The 26,774-nt window shown below is 34.7% G+C and overlaps 2 protein-coding genes and 1 pseudogene across 4 annotated transcripts; 2 read left to right on the top strand and 1 right to left on the bottom strand.

Moving 5' to 3' along the window:
- Window positions 1–470: 470 nt before the first annotated feature.
- On the bottom strand, window positions 471–17,300 carry LOC126830687 (post-GPI attachment to proteins factor 2). 3 transcript variants are annotated; one of them, XR_007683922.2, is made up of 9 exons: window positions 17,190–17,300; window positions 14,621–14,792; window positions 12,094–12,352; window positions 11,486–11,601; window positions 10,719–10,827; window positions 7,026–7,187; window positions 5,851–5,990; window positions 1,558–1,666; window positions 472–606 (listed from the first exon to the last, which is right to left on the bottom strand). XR_007683922.2 is itself a non-coding variant. In XM_050561101.2 (7 exons), exons 2-6 carry the CDS (start codon window positions 14,786–14,788, stop codon window positions 7,036–7,038), a joined length of 804 nt encoding a protein of 267 aa, XP_050417058.1. In that variant the 5' UTR covers window positions 14,789–14,792; window positions 17,190–17,300; the 3' UTR covers window positions 471–606; window positions 7,026–7,035. The 3 variants fall into 3 exon arrangements, 1 of the variants encoding a protein (XP_050417058.1); XR_007683919.1 differs by lacking the exon at window positions 472–606 and having other exon boundaries at window positions 1,252–1,666; XM_050561101.2 differs by lacking the exons at window positions 1,558–1,666; window positions 5,851–5,990 and having other exon boundaries at window positions 471–606.
- Window positions 2,484–26,774, top strand: part of LOC126830689 (tubulin alpha-2/alpha-4 chain-like) — a 55,657-nt pseudogene continuing 31,366 nt past the window's right edge.
- On the top strand, window positions 17,339–26,396 carry LOC126830681 (autophagy-related protein 13). The gene is made up of 5 exons (XM_050561096.1): window positions 17,339–17,727; window positions 18,669–19,231; window positions 20,170–20,346; window positions 20,735–21,023; window positions 21,990–26,396. The coding sequence occupies exons 1-5, from the start codon at window positions 17,569–17,571 to the stop codon at window positions 22,194–22,196; spliced, it is 1,395 nt and encodes a 464-aa protein (XP_050417053.1). The 5' UTR covers window positions 17,339–17,568; the 3' UTR covers window positions 22,197–26,396.

The raw sequence follows: 26,774 nt of genomic DNA, 5'->3' as shown, positions 1-26,774 counted from the left end.
AATTATAAACCCTTACAAATTACAATATTATGAAAGCTGAATGTTCAAAAGTAATATCAGTTCAAAAATGGTTCAATTTTATTCAGTATCTTCAAAGATAAGTTGAACTAAAAATTTGTCAACAATCATTATGCTATGCCAACAACATAATATATTTTAGTCGAACATATTATACTATGGTACTTATGACTATAGTCAAATACTTAAACAATTATAATATTTAATTTGAAATATATTTCAATTTAATAAGGATATCCAACAAATGTAAATAAACAAGGTAAGGAGATTATCACAAATTTTAGTTGAGAACAAGTGCAATCACATGGTTCACATACCCCTAATGCTGACAATATATTCTATGAAGTACAAAAAACAAAGGGCCTCAAATGCCATGAAATTATGACTACATATATATAATAGAAACAGACTTCAGATCTGTAGGTGTTCAAGAAAAAAATCTTCATCAAGAATGCTTATTGTTAGAAGTGGTTGGTTTTGGTAGTGGAGCAATCATGACTACATTTTTAAAATCCAATATGGCTGAAGCATGGTATCCAATATTAGAAAATATTACACATATTTCACAGACCGCAAAAAAACTGTACGCTGAAAAAATAAAAAACACAATTAGTATACAGTATTTTAATACTTCAATTTATTACATTATTATAGTAATTAATGGGATATAAGCCATGTTAATTTTCCAATTATCAAAAATATATATACATGTATCATCATTGTCGAGTAATAATAATCTGTTAGTTGCGAACAGCCTTCCCAGATTTCTCTGAACAAGTGACTAGTTTTGTTCAGTTCGAACTCTTCTAGCTTAAATGAGGATGTGCAGTCACTCTCTACATATTTTCATTGGGAAGTCCAAAAGTTTACTTTCTGCTTTGACAATCAGAATTTTCTTGCACATCTTTTCACCCAGTTCTTGTGATTAAGAAAAGTTTCATAGATATTGTTTCAAATTGACAGGGGGCCTTCCTAAACAAATATAAATATTAAGTGCAAAATATGTCAACAAATATTGCATGTTCAACAAGGCTTAAAGCCTGTTTCCCATGTGCTCGTTTCTGTGCACATTTTCATCTGTTACAAGGTGACAGCCCAATTACATTTGCATTTGACCACGGAAATGCTACTCTTGCTGAAATCAAGATGGTTATTTTATAATGATTAGAAACGACAGGTTATACAAAAAAGAAAGGCTTTCCGTGATCATAGGCGTACGGGGAAATTTTTGACTGGGGGGGGGGGGGCGGTGGATGTTGGTGCCCAAAAAATGTAGTTAGGTTCTTAGTATGTTACATAATAATAATAAATTCGCTGTTAAATTGGACACATTCAAGAACACAATATCTTTTTTTATACAACTTTTACAAAATACAATTGTGTGCCCAAATTTTCCCAGCATTTGGTGCCCAAAATGGGGGGGCGGCCGCTCACCCAGCACCCCCAGCTCGTACGCCTATGTCCGTGAAATCAGAAAAGGTTCTGCAGTGAATTGTGAAAGGTTATTTTAAGTTTAGAGACTTATTTTCATTAACATACCTTCTACAAAATCTTACAGTAAAGGCTACTGTGATAATTAAGATAGGTTGCCAGCCAACGTGTTGTCGTATAATTTTTCTTTTGTCGATAATAAAACATACATAACACACTAAAATCTGATTAAGTAATTATCATAAAATCATTAGAATTTGTTTGGCTTCTAGTTCTGCCCCATGCTAACTTTTAGTGCAAGATTTTTCGAAGTTATCAAGGGCCATAACTCTGGCAGTAATTATCATAAATTGTTGAAAATCAATAGGCTTCTTCGCCTCATGACCTTCAACACTGTGTATAAATTTAAAGTCAATAGGATATTAACATTAGCCTCTAGAGCATCCACAAGATATTTCAAAGTGATCAAGGGCCATAACTCTGGCAGTAGTAATTGGAAATCATTGAAAATCAATAGGATTCTTCGTCTCATGACCTTAAAGACTGTGTATAAATTAAAGTCAATTGGACATTAACTTTAGCCTCTCTAGAGCGTCACAGGGGTGATGACAGCATACTACCACATTTCAATTTGGGCGTATAACCAGTGTTTGCCAGGCAGGATACGCCCACTTTTTGCAAGAGATGGATAGAGAACAAGCCAAAAAAAAAAAAAACCACCAGCGGATGCCAGGCAAGATATGCCCACATTTTGCAAGAGATGGATAGAGACCAAGCTAAAAACAAAAGCAATTTTTTGTAGAATCAGGGGCCATAATCCAGAAAGTTATGGTCTGAAATGTGCAAATATCAAAAGGGACCAAGATCTTTGGGATATAAAGATATATTTTAAGTTTCATCAAAATTGGATAAAAATTGTGACTTCTAGATGTTCCACAACCTTTGTATAACATACTTTTACACAATTTGCGTACAAAGAGAGGCCATTTTGTCGGGCAGTTTCATTTCGATTTTCCCCAAATTTGAATTCATCCTTCAATATGGTGGAATGGTGATATATTTAACCGGGTTTTAAAATCGGATAAAAAATTGTGACCTCTAATGAATCCACAAGCTAAAATCGTGATTTTTCTTACAATCAGGGGTCATAATTCAGGAAGTTACAATCCGATATGCCCAAATATCAAAAGGAAACAAAATCTTCGAGTCCTAAACATGCATTTCAAGTTTCATCAAAATCAGATAAAAATTGTGACCTCTAGAGTGTCTACAAGCAAAAAATGTGATTTTTCGAACAATCAAGGGCCATAATCCATTAAGTTCGGCAATATCGAAAGGAACCAAGATCTTTGGGATATAGAACTATATTTTAAATTTTGTCACATTCATATCACAATTGCGACCTGTAGAGTGTCCACAAACAAATTGTTTACGGTCGTCCGAACGGACAGGGCCGACGGCATAATACGTCTTAACTACCCAGAAACAGAAAACTACTTTCAACCTTTTGTGATTGGACAATTTAAACTCTAAAGCTGCGGTCAACTCTTACGGTGAAACATCTAGTTTAGCTTAATGCACATAGTTTACCGTAGTTCATTTGTCGTAGTTCACTGTAGTGCCACCACGGTCAACTAGCTGGAAGAATTGTTAAGTACGTAGATTGGCTTAGTGCCATGTTACTATGGTCAACAACAGTAAACACTACGGTCAAGTAGGGTCAGTTAGGGTCAACTACATTCCAACTATAGTAACAGTATTTTGGCATAGAGACATTTTAAAAATTTGGAAAGTATTTGGGCTAACCACAGTCAAATCATAGGTATGGGAGCCACAGTGGCTCAGTGAGTAAGACACCAGCTCGCTAACCTGGGCGTCGCTGGTGTTCAATCCTTGCATTGCCGAGAATGTTCATCAGGACTTTTCAGCGTGGTTCCCCCTTGTCACTGGTGCAGGTCATAATGCCATGGCAAGGGACAACATCCATAGCACATGGCATGGCACGTCTGTCTTCCTTAGTCCAGTTGGAGCAGAACAGTAGGACGTCTGGACCCTGTTTTAATTCTTGAAGTTTAAACTACGGTCAACTACAGTCATCCATGACAACGGTCAACTACGTCTGTGACCGTAAGATATAACCGCGGCTTAAATGTGAGACAATTTTAGCTCTAATGGTGAGATATTTAAACAACAATGGTGAATTTATTTAAAACCACAATTAAAGGTGGGAAATTTTAACTATAAAGGTGGGGGTAATATCACAACATAAACTATACTACAAAGTATATACAATACATACTTGTACACTTAACTATAGCATGGTTCAAATGAAGGCAACTTCTTGTGACATGCATCTTCTATTTTTAAAATACATTCTTACATACAGCTTGTAAACAATTAGACAATTCATGTCCATAGTTGACGTTTAAATATAGATCAAGCTTGGGATACGTCAACAATATAAAACTTTTGAAACAGAAATCGAAAGTGATCATAATGACAGCTCAGTTTCCTCATATAATATTCACAAGGCTACGAAATATTTTTTCAAAACCCAAATTTCAGATTTTCAAAGCACAGATTTTTTTATCGAAAGGCACGTCCTTGCCTGTAGGCACGTTAAAATAGGCCCTGGTTTCACAGTACTTCAATGTGGCATTGACACTGGGCACATCTGACTCATCATATAGCACTAATGAAATTCTGTTCACATTTTACTACATAGTACCAATAACTTTATGTCCATAATATCATGTATAGTGTACTGCCTATTGGATTTTTAGATTTGTACAAAACAATATGTCTAAATTACTAACTCTTCATACTATAGGATGCGGCTTAGTATGTATTGACAGAATTTAAAATAGATCCAAGTCCACCCGTGTGAACTTCAGTGAAATGTCTCCTCCCTAGCAACGACACATGGCCACAGAAATCAAACCAAGGGTATGTTACTCTCAAAATAATCCAAGTATTGTGTTGACACCACTTTGATTTCCATCCTTTATTTCATTTTAATGAAAGGAGTGAGAGACAAGATTGTATTGGGGTGTATTCGGATATTGGCATTAGTGTAAAATACCATTTTGAAACCTCAAGCGCCTTCCTGTTTACATGACAATTATTCATTTCTATGGACCAATAGTTTCAAGAGTTCTGTTTTGAGATCAGATCAGAACCAGAAAAGTTTTAGAAATTTTTATACAAAGCACAGTTACCTATATGTATTGTTATACCTTGTTATATATTGATGCATTTCACATTTGAGATATAAAAGTGAAACATATATTTATAGTCTTTTCACCTTTGTTTGTTCATATATTCATATCAAAAATAATTTAAAAAATCCATTCACACAAAACCCACTGCAAATGTCCAAGCAAACCACCACCAAAATGACTATTCACCCAAAAAATTAAGATTGCACAGAGCACCGTGTATGGCTTAAAGGAGCTAAATCGCTAATAGAAACTGATACAAATGGGGGAGAGAGAAATGGGGTTTAACGTCCACTTGACACAAACTAGGTTATTTTGGGACTAACACATGGTTCAGCTTGCGCTTAGGGCTCTTTAGTAGTGGGATGAAACCGGAGGACTCGAAGAAAACCTGCTTCTTGTCACATACAACCAGGGAATCAAAACCACGCCAGTTGACAAAATGACAGATCTCCCTGACACAAATGGGTTGCAACGCATATAATTAACATAATATGAATGTATATAAATTAATTTACAGTCAATAGTTTCTGTTTTTACTGTAATTTCTAATCTGTTATGTTCGGCAAAATATGCCAGAAGTCTCAATCGAATGGCAAATTCTAGCATCTGGTTATTACAGTCTACACCAGTAGTATTTATTGTGCACGCTCTCCAGAAAAGAATATGGCATCATCGTTTGACATGACTTGTGCAATATGTCTAGCCTCATTCTTTGAGTCCTTTGTTACAAATGGAGCTGAAACGCATTATGCTACACAATTTGTGTACCAATGGTAAAATGTAGACTATATTTTGTCCTAAATATTGGATATCAGAAGCCCAGCTTTTCCTGGTAAGATCACACCATCAATGTTGATTTACATTGGCAAATAATTTGTTTTTTTTCAAAGTCGAAGACTTTGGATAATACTGAGACTTAGCTGCTTTAAAATACGGGTAAATAAAATCTTTTCTGTCTGGATGATGGTTCTAAAACCTGAGACTAAAATGGAAATTCCAAAGATTAAACTTACGACAAAATAATCTAGACTAATGGAAAAAAGTAATGTTTTAATTATTATAATTATGCCTTATTATTATCTTGTATGAGGAATTTTTAAAGCCAAATCACACTATAGGTGACAAAGAGAACTTTTATCCTTTTAACTTCTGATCCAACATTCCCTATATAAAAGGATACGTTTTATTTTTTTTTTAAATTTTCTGTCCATACTCATTTCGTATCCATTATATTAAACATACTATAAGGTTAATGTGACAACATCCATCTGACGTAAGGTTGTGTTTTTAACCAATAAGAATAGTTCATCATGGCTTCCTCTAATCAAGAATGTAAATGTAAAGTAAAATATGAAGATTGGTTTTGACGATTATTTATTTGTAGATTTCGATACTTTTGTGATTTTTGTTTGAAGCATGATTTTCAACATATATTACTTCAGTTTCAATGCAAGCTGCTATATTTTTCATGACAAGGTGAGGGACTAATTGACAAGGATGCAATGATGTGCTTTGCAGTGTGTGAGCCTCGGCCCAAATGGATAAAAATCACGACTTTTTCAACACTGTTAGTACAGCTCATAATGGACAAAAAGTGTGAAATATATAAAATGGATTTAGATATGCTATAAATCGAGGCTTGTTCCACAGCATTCAAAATTTCTCAGCATCAGGGTACAGCCCACTGCTGGTCACCCCCTAACCATATAATATATTATGATTTTTGTGTCCCCCACGTAGTCTTGTTCCTTGGACAGTCACTACATGCGTCAATAAGGTAATCGAATTATGTTTCGTCTGTGCAGGTTTTAAGCTTGGTAATGTTGATAGTTTTTGCAGTTGAAGGAATTGTCCATATAAAAAAAAAATGAAATAAAATAAATGTAACATGAAGAATTTTCTTTAGTAATTACAAATTAGTAGAACCAAATCAAATTTCAAACAATTATTTCTATTACCCACAAGTGGGGGGTGGGGAGAGATGGGGACAAGATGTCTAAGAGTATATTTCTGTTTCCCAAACAAGGAGGTCCTGGTTTTCGATCCCAGTGCTCGCCGAGAAAGTTCCTCAGGATTTTCCAGTCTGATTTCTATTTGGGGGGCCTGTCAAGGGGAAAAGTTCTAGATGTTTGAACAGGACAGAATACTAAATTCCTGTGTACACCATTGGCAGCATGTACAAAATTAATAGTAATGCGACATTAAATTTCTTGAGTATAAGGTATAACCTGCTCTTCCTCCCTGACACTCCCTCCCTAGCTGACCCTCATTTTTTAAATCATTGAACTTGAACACACTTTCAATGCATTATGCACAGTATCTCACTGCATTATACACACAGCAAACTATACTAACCTGTTGGTATTTACAATAACTTATTTGAATTGCTATCCGCTCTAAACAGTGTATGATCTCCTAGAGCTAATGTGTAATTGGGTACATCAAAATAAAGTGTGGCATGGAAGGCAATGTTTGAAAATACTACAACATATTCTAAAGCTGCAAATACAGAATAAACTGTAAAGAAAAATAATAAAACATTAAACAAAAGCTTAACATTCTTCATTTAATGATATTAAGAATTCTTGCCAAAAACGTTGATTAAGATATTCCTCCTCACAATTTTAAAAGTCTTTGATTTTCTGATTTCATTGTTCAAATTCCAATATATTACTTCACTTTTTAATACCTTCAAAGATATATTGTTGCGTAGTCAAAAATTGGTGACAAACTTTTTTATGTAGGGGTGATGATTTTCCGTTTCACAAAATGGAATGAGAGCATTGCTAACGCTGCAGTATACGTCCACATTCCTGCTTTGATTGATATGGTACTATTTAAAATGAAGAGAATGAAAAATCAAATGGCTGCCATGACTGTAATATGACAATCTACAGATTAAATGTTAATAAAAATCAAATGGCTGCCATGACTATAATATGACAATCTACAGATTAAATGTTAATAAAAAAAAAGTGGGTCAGGGCCGGGGCATGCCAAGTTCCAAGATGATTCACTCAGAATTGCAGTCTGTAGACGATACATTCAAAAACTGAGCGTGGCTATGCCCCTGGGGGTTGGATATGGATCAATATAAATAGGTACCACCCTGTTAATCATTGCAACCTGTTGGAATCATGCACCAACATCAATAGTTGCCGTCCTTAGGGTATAAGGAATAAGTATACCAAGTTCCAAGATAATCCATTCAGAATTGGGTCCTTCAATAGTTGCCGCCCTTAGGCCATAACGAATAAATATGCCAAGTTTCAAGCGCATTCATTTAGAATTGCGGCCTGTATACGATAAACACAAAAATTGGGTGCATCTCTGCCTCTGGGGGTCGGGATATGCACCAAAATCAATAGTTGCTGTCCTTAGGCTATAAGGAATACATATGCCAAGTTCCAATACGATCCATTAAGAATCGTGGCCTGTAGGCAAAACACAAGACACACACAAATATTGAGTGTGGCTTTGGCAATCACCAAAAAAACAATAGAGGTCATCCTTAGGGTATAAGGAATAAGTATGAAAAGTTTTCAAGACAATCGTTTAAGAATTGCGGCCTGTAGGCGAAACACAAACACACAAAAAGAAAATGGGCATGGCTCTGCCCTTAAAGGTTGGGCATGAACCACAAACAATGGGGATGTTCCTTAGGGTATAAAGAATAAGTATGCAAAGTTTCAAAATGATATGTTAAGAAATTCTGTTTTTTCCGGTTCATATTTATGTAATATTATCTATTTTGATATTATTTGGACCTATTTGCAGTGGAAATTTGTATTATTGAGGGAGCTTGTTTCTGATCTTTTTGCAGAATACGTCCTAGTTTGTGGTGTAGTGTCATCGATTCACTGGGAGTCGTCATAAGGGAATTCCCTCTTAGTGATCAGAATGTAGACTAATCAGAATGAGACGACCAGAATTTTAATGTACATCCGGTATTGGGACAGAGGAAAATGAAATTATTTACTTCTCAAGACACTAAATGGTTTTGGGACAATTTACGAAAATAAAACGATAGCAATTAGTGTATTGGAAAAATGGTCTTTTATGACCGCGGAAATATATTTTATGTTATTATATTATGTTTGTTATGTTATTATGTCATGTTGTTTTGTTATTATATTATGTTTGTTATGTTATGTTGTTATATGTTATCTACAATCAATCTATTTCCACTTTCATTCCATTACAACAATGTGTGCGGACTCTGCAACATTCAACTGTGTGCAAATCAACATTTCTACCAATTTTTATCAAACAAGAAGAGGTCAAATGTTGTTTAATTTCCTCTCTGTTGTTCCCTTGTACATTTGCACACAGACCTCATGCTTACACACATGCAGGTATAGCTCTACTGACTCTGCTGAATCAACACAAAAAAACTAGCTTAATGGTAATAATCCACTAAATAAACCAATTTAAGAGTTCCATGTCTGGAAATAAATAACCGGTTCCTGACAATACCAGACACAATTTCAGGCATAGTCAGGTACAAATGCTCATGTGACTTTATCTTTTTTTCAAAGTTTTGGTAAACATCCGGCAAGAAATTCTGACATTTTCTCACATTATTTCCAGGCCAATAGTTCACATTTCACATCCAATTGAGAGAGAGAAATGGGGTTTAACGTCCACTCGAGTCAACACAAACCAGGTCCATTCGGGAAAAATCATATGGTTGAATTTTTATTTCATTAATTTTCTTGCGCGTAGGGGTCTTTAGTTAGCAGTGGGAGGAAACCGGAGGACCTAGAGAAAAACTTTTAAGCGGGGGATAAAAACCTTGCCACTTGACTCAATGACATGTTCAGCATTATTTAAGCCATTTTATATCAGTTATTGCTAAAAATCTATTTTATTAATATATATTAGTACTAGTGTTAGTGTTTTATTGAGGATTAATATCTAAGTTTATTCATGCAGAATATTCTAACAGGCTGTTGACACACCAAATCTATTTCATTTCATGATGTAGAAGCAAATATCCACAAAAATCTATTTTTGTTCAAGAAGCAGAAGAAATTATCCACAAAAATTTATTTCTGTTCATGGCGAAGAAGAAAAATATCCACCAAAATGACCAACTTGAGCTTGGACACTGTCCACCTACTAACACATTATTTCAGAGATGTATTTGACAAAAGTATTTACTTAAACATCTAAAACACATAAATATTAACAAACAATACTGAATACATGTGCAATAACCAAAAGGTTTTTATGTTATTTTTGTTATTTTTTTTTGTTCAGTACAATTCATGATTTCTGGCAGACCAGAATTAAATAGAAGAAATGCAGGAATTGTGAGTGTGCGAAAAAATATTCTAAACAGTCTGTATATAGAAGCTGGAATATTGATACAATTTACATTCATGAACAAAGATGAACAATAGGTTACAAAATTAAGATAATTTTTCCAGATTACCACTATTTCCAGACAACTTCAGGTTTATCACTTGTACCTAATCTATTTCAAATTCTGAAATAACTCGTCATCAAGCTTTGTTCTAAATAATGTTTAGTTAGTGTGCTCGTGCTTTACTCAACTGGAGAAATGAAGTGGTGTTTAATGACCTCTTGTTCTGCATTAGCTGGGCTAATGAAGATTATGGAGAATATAATGCCTTGTAAAATCTGATAATAAATTAAGATCTTTAAATGACATTTAGAAGTAGAGGTATATTGCTTGATAACTATCAGAGTACTGGAACATTGTATAAAATAAATGAATAAGTTCTAAACTTTCATCAGGCCTTGTTTCACACAAAGTTGCAAGTTGGCAACCCCTTATTTAGTCAATCAGAGAGCAGTGAGGAAGCAGGAGAACTTATACATACTTGTAACTTATGGTGAAATGGCAGCACAATTATTAAATGATTTCAGAAAAATTCCAATAAAGATTACATTTTTAGATGAGGAAAGTACTGATCATTTAATGTAAAATTATACAAATTGTAACCTATTGTTCAAAACTATTTAGACAACATTTTGGGTATTCAAGATTGCTAATGACAATAAACTAAACATGTCACCTACCTCTAGGCTCACAATGACGATTATGACGGAAGAAGAAATAAAGTGAAAGTAAGAAAATACTGATATTGAAGAAGAAAATATAAACTTTATAATTCAGTGACTTCTTTTCCTGTAAAAAAAATAAATAAATATGTAAATAATGATATAAATAATTTTGAAAAATTCAACATCATCTGAATACGATATAAGTCTTAGCTGAAATCTTTTGATGGGCCTCTTTTCAATCCGACTGAATTCAAATCAAACCTGCAGATTATCTACCAATACCATTGATATTCTAAATAATCCTTTTCAGATATCGACCCTTTGCACAAAAATAATAAAAACATTCTCATTGATTATATACTGCTGTGTTAAAGTAAAGGCATGCAGGTAACTCATTAAAGATTTCTCGTTGAATTGGAAGCGTCTAGTAGATACAAAACCATGATAATGAAAGTCACAAATTGATATCAGGAAATGGCAGGTATCGATTCTTTTGAGGATGACAGTTACCCTGCAAACTACATCTAGTATTGTGGCTAAAATTATACTCCATGGAGATGGGAGTGGAAGAAGCAGGATTCTCACTAAAACAACAAAATCTGTACTTTCATCCGTAAGCAACAATTAGTTCCTGCTTTTAAATAAATGAAATCCTGGTTAATAAAGATTGGCATACAGCATTTAGTGTGCTATGAGGGAAATTTTGTCTGGACAGCAATGTTTCCACCTATACTTATTCAACTGCTGAGAGTTGACAGTAGGTCTTTAATATGAACACTTACCAATCTAGTGAGTTGTCTCCCATTCTGGGTTCTTCCCCATGAAAACAGAAAACAAGTCAACATCATGTAAAGAATGGATGTCACGATGAATGTTATAAACATATTCTCATGAATAGCTGAAATCAAACAAAGTAAAATAAATTGCCAATGAGTATATAGACAGACAGGGGGCTTGTCTACGATATCACCCTAGGTGAAAGTGGACGTAAAACTCCAGGAAAGAACCAACGCACACTGACAGACCTCGTTTTTTTTTTTATCCTAACCCAACAAATGGATGGATATCATTGTCAGGCCCCCTTTCCCGTATCATAAAAATGAAATGAGGGTGGGGGGAATGGTTTGCACTTTATATCATATGGTCTGTCATTGAGTCAAGTGGCATGGTTGTGATTCCCCAATTTTACCACATGATTAGAAGTCGGGTTACATGTCCCACCCGGTGGGGTGTTCCCTGAAGTGGTAAAGGAAGCAGTAGTTTTGGGCAGTACACATGCTATAGGGGTAAATCTTGTAGGTGACGACAATATACGTTCACATTCACAGTGGTTAGTGGTGTCTAAAAACTCTTATCAAATTTGATGAACTGTTTAGTAAATATAACATACCATAATTATCATCTGAGGATATATAACTAAGAACAACCAAAGCTACATTTTCTATAATATGTAATAACGAACATAAGGCTGCTCCTGCTTTATAAAGTTGATCATATTTGCCCGTATCTATCGATGTATGATAATTATAATATGACAGGGCTAACAGAAACCTTGGCCCACAATGTAATGCTATACAAATTCTCCATATGTATTTCTGTGGAGAAAACTGACCAATCGCTGCACTGATAGAGGGTAGGAAGTTGTACACCTGTAAATATAATAACACAATCAAACAATTATATTCTCAATTTCTCAACAATATTAAATTAACATGACCTCTTCGAATTGGATAATCAATAAAAATATTATTTTAAAGTCGATGATCGTCATTTACATTTTTCAATGCTTACTCCATACTGGGAGCTGCGGTGGCTCGGTGAGTCGCATGTTTGATCAGAGTATTAGCTGATAAAGTTCATCAGGATTTTCCGGCATGCAGTGGTGCAGGACGGAGGGCCTAGCAAGAGACTCCTTTTCATTTCATTTAATCTGTGCTAAAAATGTACCTATATTATTTATTTAACAATTCACTAAGAAAATAAAACTAATATATCAATGGTAAAAAATTTCCAAGCTTGGATTCACTTGGATTAAAAAAAGGCCTGTCAAAAGACTACAGCAAAAATTATAGGTGGCGCTGTCTGGTTTTGACCATATACTACATGTATACATTGTCTGCAGTGAAGGTTGAATAATACCGAATGGAAATGAACCTGATCTTCCTTTTTAGGGTTTCACCTTTCACAATATTGCAGTTTGCAAGGGATTCAAAGAACGATCAAATATCTTAAATAAATTTGATGTGCAAAATTTGTTTTGCAATTTTAACAATTTAGGTTTACAGATAGACAATTGTTAAATTTTGCATCTGAGCAGTCGACATAATTTGTCCGAGCAGTCGACGATAAAGTCTTCTGCATCTTTTGTTCTTTTGCATGTAATGGGAACATTTATGAGACATTATAAACTGAATAAGGGCTAACAAACCAGGAAATAATAACCTTATTGGAAATCTTATGAGAGAGATAGAGAAATAAACATTCACTAGACACAAACTATGTCATTTTGTGACTAACATACGTATTCATTTTATTCAAATCATCCGCTTATAGTAGATTAATAGAACACAATTTTTATGGGTAACAATCACTGGTTTATTCTGGTTTGTTTTCCAATCGCTAAATGCCACTTAAAGATTACGCTTATAGTAGGACCAGACGAAAACCCACAATCTTGGACAGGTGACCCTACTCCTTCTGACTTTGAAGCGGGGAATTGTTGAAACTATGCCAGTTAATGACATGCCTTATGATCTAAAGCGCACTTGTTAAACCATTTGCCCCCCCTCCCCCTCAATAGGGGAGCCATGGTGGCTCAGTTAGTTAAGATGCTAGCTTGCTAGCCTGGAGGTCGCGGTTTATATCCTAGTGTTGGTCGAGAAAGTTCTTTGGGATTTTCTGGCATGGTTTCTCCTTGTCAGTGGTGCATGACAAAAAACGAGGTCTCGTGTACACATTGGCATGCATGTAAAAGATCCCTTGGCAGCTGGAATTCGATATAAGAATAGGCTGAAGTGCCACTGTCTGGGCAAAATATTCCTCATAGCACATTGTATGGCATATGTCTGTCTTTATTAACCCAGTCGGAGCAGAACAGTAGGAACGTTAAACCCCATTTCATTTCATTTCCCCCTAGTAAGTCTTTTGAGAAGAAACACCATGTATAAGTTTAGATTTTTGTGACATCTATTATAATTTCATTTATCCAGAGCTGGTCATATATATATCTTTTTAGATTTGGTGCCACGGTGACTCAGTGAGTACAGGGCTGCTCACAAACCAGGGGCGCCAGCTTTGATCCCTGTTGTGACCCAGAATGTATCTCAGGATTTTACAATCTGGTTTCCGTTTGTCAGCAGTGCCGGACAGATGACCTGTCAAGGAAAGAGAGAGAGAAATGGGGTTTAAAATCCATTCAACACAAACTAGGTCATTGCAGGACTAACATATGGTTCAATTTAATTTCAATAATTTGTTTTTTTCGTAGGGGTCTTTACCAGTGGGTGGAAACCAGAGGACCTGGAGAAAACCCATGAGGTTGGACAGGCGACCCTATTCCTTGTCACAGGCAAGCAGAGAATTGAAACCACACCACTTAACTCAATGACAGACCTTGGGATTAAACGCACACGCATCAAGCTACAAGATCATCCAACGGAACCCTATCGTTCACGTGTATGCATAAAAGGGAGATAACACAGATATAAGTTCAGGAATGGCAGACCAGTCTAGCAACATCTAGATGTTGTAAAACTTGTGGTTATTGCTTCAGGAACATGGTCTTGGTGATGAAAAGTAGGACATTCTAAACCTTATTTCATTTCATTTTGAAAGAGATTAGAAATTGTATCAGATGTTCTACGAGAAGGCAGCATATCCTGGCTGATGTATAATTTCCTATGACATATAATACCCACCCCACAATGTGTTCTTGTTGCAGCATCAAAGTTATATAAAACAGACCAGACAACTGCGAATAAAGTAGCAAAGGCTGGTAGGATACTGACTACCATAGTTATAAAAGGAACACTGATATTAAATAATACAGGTCGAACATCCTTCTCATAATTCATGGTGACTTTCATATATCTGAAAGACAAATACAAAAGTTTTAATATTCTAACCATACATGCAATATTCTGTACAGGGCGTAGAATTATATAATAAAATTGGGTTTGAAAAAATATGTGATTTTTCCGGCATGCAAAATGACCGATGGGTGATGTGTCAATCTAGATTGTCATTTTCCACAGCCCTCAGTCATGACTGACCGAAATGGAACCCATGGATGAGGCCATATCGGTACCAAAATAAGAAAGGAATTAGGGAATGCCAGGTTTTTTATATCTCAACATCATTTGTAAAAGGATGACAGCAGCATTTCTCAGTCTTCTTCAAATTCTAGTTGCTAAAGGACATTTCTATTTACATAAATTACAATATTTCATCAGGGACCCTTATCTTCGCCTTTAGAGGATTGGTGATGGTTGGGCTCAAAATACTTTGATTGTATCCCCCACATCACTAAGACTCAAGTATAATGGTACCCGCGATACTGAGAAATGTGAGAAAGGAAGACATTTTAAGTATGATATGTGAAAACAGATGAAATATACATTAACTTTTTGTTCAAATTAAATAAAGCTTAAATCAGCAACATTTATTTAGTTTGATGCCGGGCCCCAATATGAGATCTCACATCAGAAACTTTTAAATTTCACTGTATAATTGGCCTGGGCCTAAAATGGATGCCCTACACATCACTGGACCCAATCATATGATCTATATCTAGGGTCCAGGCTTAAATACACGACATTTTGTGTTTGATAGAATTTAATCTGGCTACATGTAACCTTTATATTCTATTGTTTTTCAATTTGTTGGACAAAACAAATCTGTGTGTTTGTTAGGATTTGGCCTTCTGATCTTGAGAGACAAATTTTCATGGCCTAAGAGGAAAAGTCTTCTTTTTTTGCCAGTTTTGGTTAAGGGCTCCAGCGGAATTAAAGTTTGTACGGTGCCGTCGTACCCTTTTTGGGCACCCGGACCACTCGGACCAAAGACCACCCGGACCAAGACCAGTCAGACCAAAAAAAAGACCACTCGGACCAAAACGGAGACCACTTGGACCAACCTAAAAGACCACTCGGACCAATCAATTTATGTTGGAAGACCACTCGGACCAATATTTATGTTGCCCCTCGGACCACTTGGACCAATATTTATGTTGCCTCTCGGACCAATCAATTTATGTTGGAAGACCACTTGGACCAATATTTATGTTGCCCCTCGGACCAATCAATTTATGTTGGAAGACCACTCGGACCAATCAATTTATGTTGGGAGACCACTCGGACCAATATTTATGTTGCCCCTCGGACCAGTCAATTTATGTTGGAAGACCACTCGAGTTCGGACCAATATTTATGTTGGCCCTCGGACCAGTCAATTTACGTTGGAAGACCACTCGGACCAATATTTATGTTGCCTCTCGGACCAATTAATTTATGTTGGAAGACCACTCGTACCAACCCAAAGGATCGCTTATTAATTTTTATTTTTTTTTTTTTTTTTTTTTTTAGTTTTTGATATGCCCGTGATATGTTTAGTGACCTATTCGCTGGTACCGTAAATTAACCCACATTTCTTTAATAGTTGGCTTGTGCTGATTGTTTCTTCATTGTAAAGTTTCCAAATCGCAAAAAGTTTTCCCTGTATTGAACGAGTCTGGGTTTTTTTTGGTGTCTTTTTAATTTCCCTTCTGATATCATTTTCATCTGTTGAGGCAGTTGGCTGGCTTCTTTGTAAAGTGGACTTGTCAACAAATAAAATTGTAGATTTCCTTTTTAAGCTTTCTGGTTGATGCGATTATGCCACCCTTCGACATCATCCCTCAAATTCCAAGTCCTTTGGGTCATCGATGAGTAAATATATGGACTGTTATTTTCGTTATTAAAAATCTTACCTCGGCTTGAATTTATCAAAACAACAATTTATTAGCGGTCCGAGTAGTCATATTAAAACAAACACAATTTATTAAAACAACAATTTATTAGCGGTCTGAGTAGTCATATTAAAACAAACACAATTTATTAAAACAAAACTTTATTATTGGTCCGAGTAGTCTTTTTGTTTGGTCCGAGTGGTCTATCAATTGGTCCGAGTGGTCTTTGGTCCGAGTGGTCATGCATTCCCTTTGTACTTGTAGTTTGTAGAGATATCATTTTTGTTTGCTTGATGAAACCATTGTCAAATTTATGACATTTTAGTTTCTATTACAACCCATAAACAACTTATTTTTTTTTAGTTTTCGGTGACTTTAGTGTCGTTAGGGAGGTGCTCTGTAGCTGTTGTCAGTGTTGAACGATTCGAACAAAATTTGACTGGTACGTACTAGCTCCTTTGGGCCTAGTGCAGAGTAATTTTGTTGAACAAAAATTAGACATGTTTAGCAATAAGGGCATAGCGTTATTTTAAATGACGCACCAATTTCTTTTGGTATCTGGACAAAAACGTTCTAACCAATCAAAGAAATCCACACGTATTCTAAATCATACTTGACGAGCGTTTGACGCGAATGTTATATTTTTATTTGACACCAGGAAGTAAATAATTGAATGCATTCTGGGAGAACCGGAAGTTTTTTTCCTGTAAATCTGGAAAGGGGTCAATTAAGCATATTTCGGGGATTTTCATGAATATTTCCATAGCACTGAAGCATAGATTAATATCCCATTGTCGAATATGTATGCTGAAACGTGTTTTTGGTATCTGAAAGACTGTCAAGTGGACAGTGTATTATTGAAAGCGTAAATTGTAAATCTAATGCGTGGAACCATTTTTGTGAAACGTAAACAAAACAAATATGGCGTCCACGTCGGGACGACTGTCTGCCCAAGATAGAAAGGATTTAGAGAAGTTTACCAATTTCTTCGTCCTTAAAAGTCTGCAGATTATTGTTCAGTCTAGACTCGGAGAAAAGATTAAAACAAAATCAAAACCTGTATCATCAGGAGCAGATTGGGTATGCATTTATTCATGCACTTATTATAGTATAAATAATAGTCTTTTACTTTCATTAAAATTTATTAATTAATATTATTGTAGTTAGGTCTATCACTGTCTGTGTCCAGCCATTTTTAGATTGTGTTAAGTTTGATTATATATGTTCTAAACTTTTTGTTTAATGAAATACAATTTGGTGAGGCTGCAAGTACATGTAGACAGAGGCAGTGAAGAGACAGCATGTCACTGACATGTAAATAAAGACTATACTGTTACATAACATAGAATGATTTGTAGGTTACATTGTACCAGTAGGCCTACATATTACATGTATCTTTGCACGACAATTACTTAAAGATACATTATGGAAGATTAGATAGATAATGTAAAGAGAATATGCTGAAAATTCCAGTCAAATGGCTCCACTATGAACCAAGATATTAACATTTGAATTTTAGGCCTAGCCTCGATCATCATTACTAAAGTGGGTACGATAAAAAAACACAGTCTCGATTATCCATGAGCGTTGAGCAGCAAATCGGATTCAAATCCAGAGAAATAAGATGACATATAGAGTTGATTATGGTCCTTTCATGTTAATAAAAGTCTAATTAATAGTTTATATAGCATTTCAGGCCTATAAAAAGACCTGCAATAGGCAGATTAAGCTCTTGCACAATGTATGTTTAATACTAAACACAACCACAAAATTACCAAATACTACCGCATACTACAGCATTATCAAAAACAATTTCAATATCAATGAATTTGTGAAAAACTGAACATTTTCATTTTGCAGACAGTATCTTATTTCAGTGCTTAAATGTACTAAGATGAATTTTTTCAACACTTAAAAGTTCTAAAACAAAATTGAAATATCAGTGGTAGATAACCTCCTGGATTGGATTCATTTGGATTAAAAAAAAGTTTTGACATCATTGCCATACTCATATTTTTCAGTTTAATCTTGCAATAAAGGATACTCCAGAGGTTCACATTGAGGCCAAAAAAGTTATTGCTGGTCAGCAGTCAATGCTTGCACAAAATGTGTGTACAGAAATATCATTACGGACAACAGAAGGAGAGACAATGGTCCTGGAAACATGGTACACCGACTTCGATTCAGAGGAAATTGACTCATCAGTAAAAGTGTCTTATGGTGTTTACAATCGTATGGGCATTGCGTTAAAATCATTGTTCGGCGTATCTCGAGTTCCGCCTGCATACAGACTAGCTCGTAAACAAAGCATAAATGGAAGCGATTATGTTATTTGTTACAGATTTTATCTTGGTGAACCCCAGTTTTTCCAGCTCGGCGATGGATACCAAAAATCCACCGTCGGGGTTGTGCCGACTCCAGTGGGGAAAATAACCTTGAACTTAGCATATAGAACTAAATTATTAATGTCTCCACATAGGACGACACGTGATCTACCATTTGAAGTGAAAGACGACCATTTTAAAAGTGAATGCAGTCCTAGGAAACAGACAGAACCAAAACCTTGCAGTCTAGGTTTTAGAAGGTAGGTAACAAAAATGAATTGGTGTTTACGTTTCTGCTCCATACAGGCTAATGAAGATGGGCACTGACAAGGGAAACCATATAAAAAAATCCTGAGGATCCTTCTTAGCCAAAACGGGGATCGAACCCAGGACCTCCAGGTTAACGAGCCAGCACCTCACTCACGGACCCACCATTGCCAAGTTATGTCAATAATCTGAGGACAAATAGAAAGAAATTTTTTGCTGGAATATAGAATGCCCCTCCCCCCCCCCCCAAAGTTCTATCTTTGAAGTTTGAACCTTTATGGATTAGTTAGTTTTGGAGACAAATACTTCAAAGAAGCTTTAAATGGTTATGAATGAAATATATAATTGTTAATTAGAGAATAATATTATGCATTATCATGGCAAGCTGGATTGACATCATTACTGATGCCATCAATAGTTTAGAAGTGGTACATGTAAATCAAAAAACTTTCGAAGATTTATACTGACATGAAATCACTTTCAAAAAAAAAGATAATAAGAACTGTAACAAAGTTTGAAATATTTGGAACATTTTTAGGCAGAATGTCATGCGAAAAAACCTTCATTGAAATGACATTAAACCAAGAAAAATATTTTGATGTCTTCGCTTCGATCGATCATTCACTGATGCATAATTAATTGTGAACATACTAATGGTAAATTATTCTATATATTTGACTTGTCTGGTTAAAAATTAATGATTTTCACTGATAAACTTCCCATGATACATGTTAACAGAATAATCCAGTGGTACTTATATTAGAATACTAAAATTTATGTATTTATAATTATAAAGGAGGACAACTTAAGATTGCATTATAATAAATAATTTTTGTTTTTGTAGGGTTAGTGTAAGGGAGGACAACTCTGCATGGGAAAATACAAACAATATTTGTATCTCCAAAATAATGATATTGCTTTGTTTTTGTAGGGCTAGTATATCTGATGATTGTCGACTAGATAGTCAAGATTTATGTTCAACCACATTCTCTACAAGTCCTCCAGACTATGCGTATATTACTGCTGCGAGTAGCTATAAAACACCTGCTATAAATATAGGTACAGGCACCAAACAACAGTTACCTCCCATAGACCAAAGGCCACAAAGGTAAGTTGATTTATTTGGATGTGGATTGCCATATATCTGGCAAATACTTTTTACTATATCTAATTGAAATGTTTGTATTCTAAAATATAGAAACAATTAAATGGTCATGAAGATAAAATTCAGTGGTTTATTTATGGAGAGGGTGGGGGCATCAAAATATAATAGAGGTATTTGATTTCTACCCACCCCTTTCATACCAAATAATTGAACAATTGTTTTAATACAGCTCGCCCAGTTCCATTTCAAAAGACTTACATATTCATGTACCATTGCTTAACAAAACTTTAAAGAGAGACTTTAGCTAAATTAGTAGTTTGAAATGAAATGTGACAGTCAATTATTCAGAATTAAATATAGTCTGATTAATCAAGTTATTTCTTTCCTTCAGTGCACCAGAGAAATCAAACAGTTTTACTACTTTACATCGTGTAGGAGCCTTCGCCCAACCAAAGAGTTTAAAAGATATTCCACTTAAAGGTCTGGAAGAAATTCCCTTTTTGAGCCTCTTGAACAACCAGACTGTGAAGACGGACACAACACCAGTGAAGGATAATCCAGAGACATGCTCTAGTAGTGGAGAGAACATGGAAACGGCCAATAGTTCGACTGGTAGCGAGTTAAATAAGAGTACCAGTAGTCAGACATCAGCACCAGACGATTTTGTTATGGTGGAACTGGTGAGTTATTTTCTGACATCTACTGACAACTATGGAATCCATGGTGGTTGAGTGAGTAAGATGCATGTTCACTCCCTGTGTTGGCCGAGAAAATTCCTCAGGTTTTTCCGGCCAGTTCACCCTTATCACTCAGTACTGCAGAATGGTGGGCCTGGCAATGACAGTGTCTAGTCATTTAGATGGGAAGAAAAAACCAATGTCCCATGTACACATTGGCGTGCACGTAAAAGAAACCTTTGCAGTTTGAATCTGAAATAAGAGTAGGCTACCCGGCAAAATTTCTCTCATCGAGTCATAGCACACTGTATGGAGTATGTCCATCTTCATTAGCCCAGTCTGTACAGAAAAGGAGGATGTTAATATGCTGCCATTGGCATTGGTATACATGTATCATTGTTTTATGTCCCATTGAAATAACTCTGCACTTTTCCTTGCCAGACCTTCCATCCTTCCTCACTCACAAGAGGAAGCTTGCCTGGAAAGTCCAGAGGAGTTATCTCAGCCATCACTGTGATGCACTGTGCTTAAACCAAAGGCCACATGCCTTTTGAGCCTTTGCCAGACTGTGGCTTCCCTATTATGGCAGGTTTCTTTAAAGCGAGAATTTCATATTTTCTAAGAAAGTCAAAACATAATTATTTCTATGTCTTTTGCTCAATAGGTTATCAACTAACTATTATACGATCACTTAAAATCATTGACACAGGAAATAATAACACAATTACCTCCCTTGTTTTCCTATTCCCCCCATGGAATAGCTATGATATTTTTGCCAATTTCTCAACTGGCAATAGTGAATTATAGGATTTATAGGATTATTCTTTAACAAGCTAGGACTGTTTATAGATACCATCTATTTTAAGCCCTTTTTTTAATAAATTTTAAAAATATGAAATTGTAACTTTAAAACAAAAAGAACTGTGTGTTATATGTGTTTCTAATTTTTGGTTTGTTTCTATTTTTCAGAAAACGCCCTTTGCTGGAGTTGATTCGAACAATGATTTAGGAAGATTTTATCGAGACTGTCAGGGGGCGCTATCGCAATCCATGTTTGAAGAGGGGACTACTCTAAATGATACTTTAGATCAAGTTACGACACAGCTGGCAATGTTTGAGACCAAGATGAAGGATTTTGATGATTTTGTTGGATCATTTCATGAACTTGATCAATAATATGAATTCATATTATTAGACTTGATTTAAAACTAAATAGAATTCCACAGTCTTGCTTTGGCTTTGGTATGAATGAAAAGTCTTTTTTTAAAGACCAAAATACCCCCCCCCCCCTTTGATTCTCAGAGTAAGATTTTATGTAATATTACTTACGGTACATGTATTTAAAAAGTTTATACATAAGTAAAGGATAAAATGGGATTCATTTTACTGAAAGTGTCAATTTATGAAAAATTCTGACACTGCAGTTTTAATCTTCTGAACAAAAGACAGATGATTCAGACATTAGGCCCACAGCTGTGTGTTTTTACATTCAATATAAACTTACTGTTGGTTGAAACAATGAAGCTAAGTCTTTTCTAAGTCAGCTTTGTAGAAATGTCATTAGATGTGATCAATTCTATGTTAGCCTTACAGAAGAGAAATTCTAGTTCTCAGACTGTTCAGAAAAAAAGACAGAGGTTTTTATTTGTTAATGTTGTTAAAGTGGCTAATTAAACATATCACATTTCATGGCTCTATATTGGTCTCGTATCATTTGTTTATTCATACAGGAATGACTAATTCTTGTGTTACATATTTGAACTTGACTCGTTACTACACAAGTTTATTTACAAGTTCAATTGTTGTCTTGGTCTACAGACAGCAGCTCAGATTCTCTAGTTATATAATGTGAATGCTGAACCTTCCATCTCTCATCTCCATTGTGTATAATTTCAGTCATTATCTCAGAATCTGAGAACCAGTCTTTTTTTGTTATATGACCTTATTTGCATGGCTGTTGTAGATTTAAGAATACTTAAAGTACAGAGAGATTGGTTCCTAATGCCTGTGCTTAGTCATTCTCATTTATCCAACATATTCCTATGCTTAGTCATTCTCATTTATCCAACATGTTTGCTATTAATAATGTGAAAATGGCTACGGACAGAGTATATTGTTCTCCAATTAATTGATACTAATAAAGGGGATTGAGAATTATAATCAATAAAATAAACTTTTTAAAAACTACTTAATAGATGCCAGTGTTACATAGGGAAAAATAATTATGGTCTTATGTACAGAAATAATGCATCTAAAATGTAAAATGTGCCATACTTTTATTCCCACATATTAGATGGGGTTGTTGTTTTCAGGGGTCAGTATCATGAAAAGTTATACTTTATGTGACAGTATTATAACTTTTCTATGAAATGAGAAACAAAACTGGCCCAATAACCAAAATTTTTGTCATGTATGTGCTTTGTACATTATTTTATGTACATTTATAGCTGATGTTACTTGATGTTAACATAATGTTATTACAGTTATATATGTTTTATTCTGCTGCATCATGGTGAAAAATATAATATCCGATACCTTAATTAAACTGTGGTCAACTCTTACTATGTTATTTAATATTTGATCGTCAGTAATTGTATAATAATTCTGACTTTGCTTTCCATCAAAGTGAGCATTTATATAGTATCTGCTTTAGTGAAGACTTGATGATAAAGATGACATGTAAATGTAATAGCTTTATTGCAGGGCTCTCATTCTAGTTATTTTTGCCAGTCTTGATCGGCCTACAGTGACATTTACTGCCTGGAGAACTTATTGTCAGTCAGTTTTATATGCCATGAAATTAGAATTCCAAAGGATTGGACTTTGAAACAAAATAAATACAGTTAAATTTGTAGTTTTCATGAGTAAAACACTTACAAATGTATATCAAAATTGAGATTGTGCTAAAAAAAAAATGTCACCTTTTTGGGAAAATGTCAAAAGTGGACTGGATGAAAGAAATTGAAGTGAAAGCCGTATTTTATTGCTTAGTGCAGTGCTGTGATTTATGATAAAAAAAAATTGGTATATGTAGTTTTTTTTTTTTAAGACAAACATTTTTCTTTTACATTAGGTATATAAGTGTTTCTAAATATTAAGCTGCTTAAGATTTATTGGTATATTATAGATAAGGTTGTATTAAAGTTATTGATCTTCATTTGAGGTATTTTGATTTTCTGGCAAATTACAATATTATCAAAGTTGAATCTCTTTAAAGAATATCAATCTAAAAAAACGGTTCAATTACATTCCGTATTTACCAAGATATGACAAAATGAAGTTTTGCAGCCTTCTGCATTCTAAGTACAGGTAAAAACTTTTGATGTCAACTTTTAATCGAAATCAAGAGATTATTTACTATTGATATTTTGGCTTTGTTCTCTTAGATAAATGTTAAATGATCATTTTGGCATGGATTAGGTTGTGAAGAGAGAGATTTTGACCTAAAATTGCAAATGACAGTCAGAGGCTTTAATGTAATTAACAAATACATGTGTAATGGTTTTTGCAGAATTATTCACAAACAACCCATCCTAATAGTGATTTTGTAATGTAATATTGAGAATTTTCATAAATTCCCAAAAATATATGCACATCTTCAATTTCTGCTGATAGATTATTAGATATAGGTAGATTTATTACAAGTAATAGGCTTCAATTCATTACTTTTTACCCAGATTTTGTTCATAATGTCATTTTTAAATAGTTTGTTGTGATATAAAGACCCCTTGATGATAAAGACTATGAAATGGGCAAGATTACTGAGTGCTGTATTATTATCTGTGCTATTTTAAGGTTTATTATGTGATATATGTGTTATTAAACAACATACATAACAAAATCCTATCCCACTCAGCTGTTCTTAATTATGCTCTAGATTGGTAGTATATTGACTTGCATGTAATCTTTAGATTCCTGGTGTTCTCCAAGAATGTTCCTCAGAATCTATGTATGTTGTGCAGGATGGAGGGCTTGGGCTTGTCAAGGAAAAGTCTAGATGACAACACATTAAAGATTTGTTGACAGTTGGAAGAATTCTCATCATAGCACACTGCATCGGGTACGCCTGTCTTTATTAAGCGTTGAGTGGGATAAGGTTTAGTATATTGTTGTTGTAATTGTGTATATATGAAATGATGTATTTAATTTTATAAGTATATTGTATTATATTTTTGTTGCTGGTGTGAACCGAATGAGATGTATGAGGATGGATGAAATGAATTGAGCGGTATAATTAATTAGTTTTCTGTGGACACCATGGTATCGAAAATTTGCACTCATTTGTTGAACAAAGTAGACCAATCAAGATTAGGCTTTTGTGTATTGTTTATAAATGTTATCCAACAGTTGGGAATGGATTTTAAATTTATAAACATACCTACTCACAAATTAATTTAAATACCAAACCAGATAGCAATCCAATGTGAATTTTACGTGAATTTAGGTGACATGGGGTTGAAAAGTTCTACTTTTCTGCACACGACTAGGCTGAAGAAGACGGAACGTAAGTTTAGGTTAACTTACGACAATGGTAAAATTTTGCTGTTAGATTAACATCTGAATGGTTATGGTTACTGTTTAGTCAATAATATGACGCAACTCTGATGTTAATTTCATGAGCAGTAGCTAACAAATTTTGGGGGCATTAATTAACCAAACCCAACTCTATTGCCCACAACAAAAGTTCACTTGTAATTTCAGATAATTTGAAAATAAATAATTATTTATTAACAAAAAATAAAGTATTTACCATGTTCAGACGTCAGTTTTGATGTAAATGGTTGGGAAGTTCAAATAATCAGGACAACTATTTAAAGAATGTAAAACAAATTATCTATACTGACCATCAGCTATTGTTTGTTGATTTCACTATATAAATAGCAGCAGAACTTTACTAAGAAATCAAATACAGTTTTATTATACACAGAAGCCTTTAACCCATGTGTTCAGAAAATTTACGTGTAGATGGGATTGTTTGGAGTTAAAAACTTGGTTCTACAACAATGTGGCATCCTCTCAAAAAGGGCAAGATTTATGCTTGAGTAATTTATTTAGGTTGTGGATGTGAGAAAATATTGAATGTATACAAAAAGTTTTTTATATCAAGGATAAAGTTACCTAAGCAGTTGACGAAGTGTGTAAAATAAAGAAGTGAAGGTAAAAAATTATTGGGTAGATAGACGTTTCGACTACAGAGGTTTTATAAACAGCTGCTACTAATAGGGTGTTAACTGGTTAAGGTTAAGAGTCCTCGGTGGCTGAATCGTCTGACATTCAAAATATTGAGGCATGTACATTTACCACAGTTATTTTATTTGCCTTCTGTATCATGTGACTCCATATGCTTATTTATAAATAAAAACTACGTAAAAACAAGGTGTTTTTTTTTATTATTTAATTTTAGTGGGAGGTGGGTATGGATCAACCGATATTTAGACACTAGCCTTCAGACCAAAACAGCCGAAGTTCCTAGTCTCGGTTACATATATTAACACCACAGAGATCAAATCAGCTAACTGATTACGTTCATTTGTTAGGGGATTGTAAACAAATTCAATTGATAATTCGGCACACTGCCCCAATTAACGATTTAGTCGAGAAAGTCTAGTCACACCTTTATAGTATAAGAAATAATTTAGCGTTCGAGTTAGATTCGGTGTTAAAACCCTATGTGATTGTCAGGGGCTGAAACCTTGTACATTCAAATATTGAGGCATTCAAAGACAAAATGTAAAGGGTCCTGGTAGTTCTGTC

This window comes from Patella vulgata, chromosome 8 (genome assembly GCF_932274485.2).
Source record: "Patella vulgata chromosome 8, xgPatVulg1.2, whole genome shotgun sequence".
In the NCBI taxonomy this organism is placed as follows: Eukaryota; Metazoa; Mollusca; class Gastropoda; family Patellidae; genus Patella; species Patella vulgata.
Note: the sequence above shows the minus strand (reverse complement) of the source record. Positions and strands in the feature narration are given on the sequence as shown.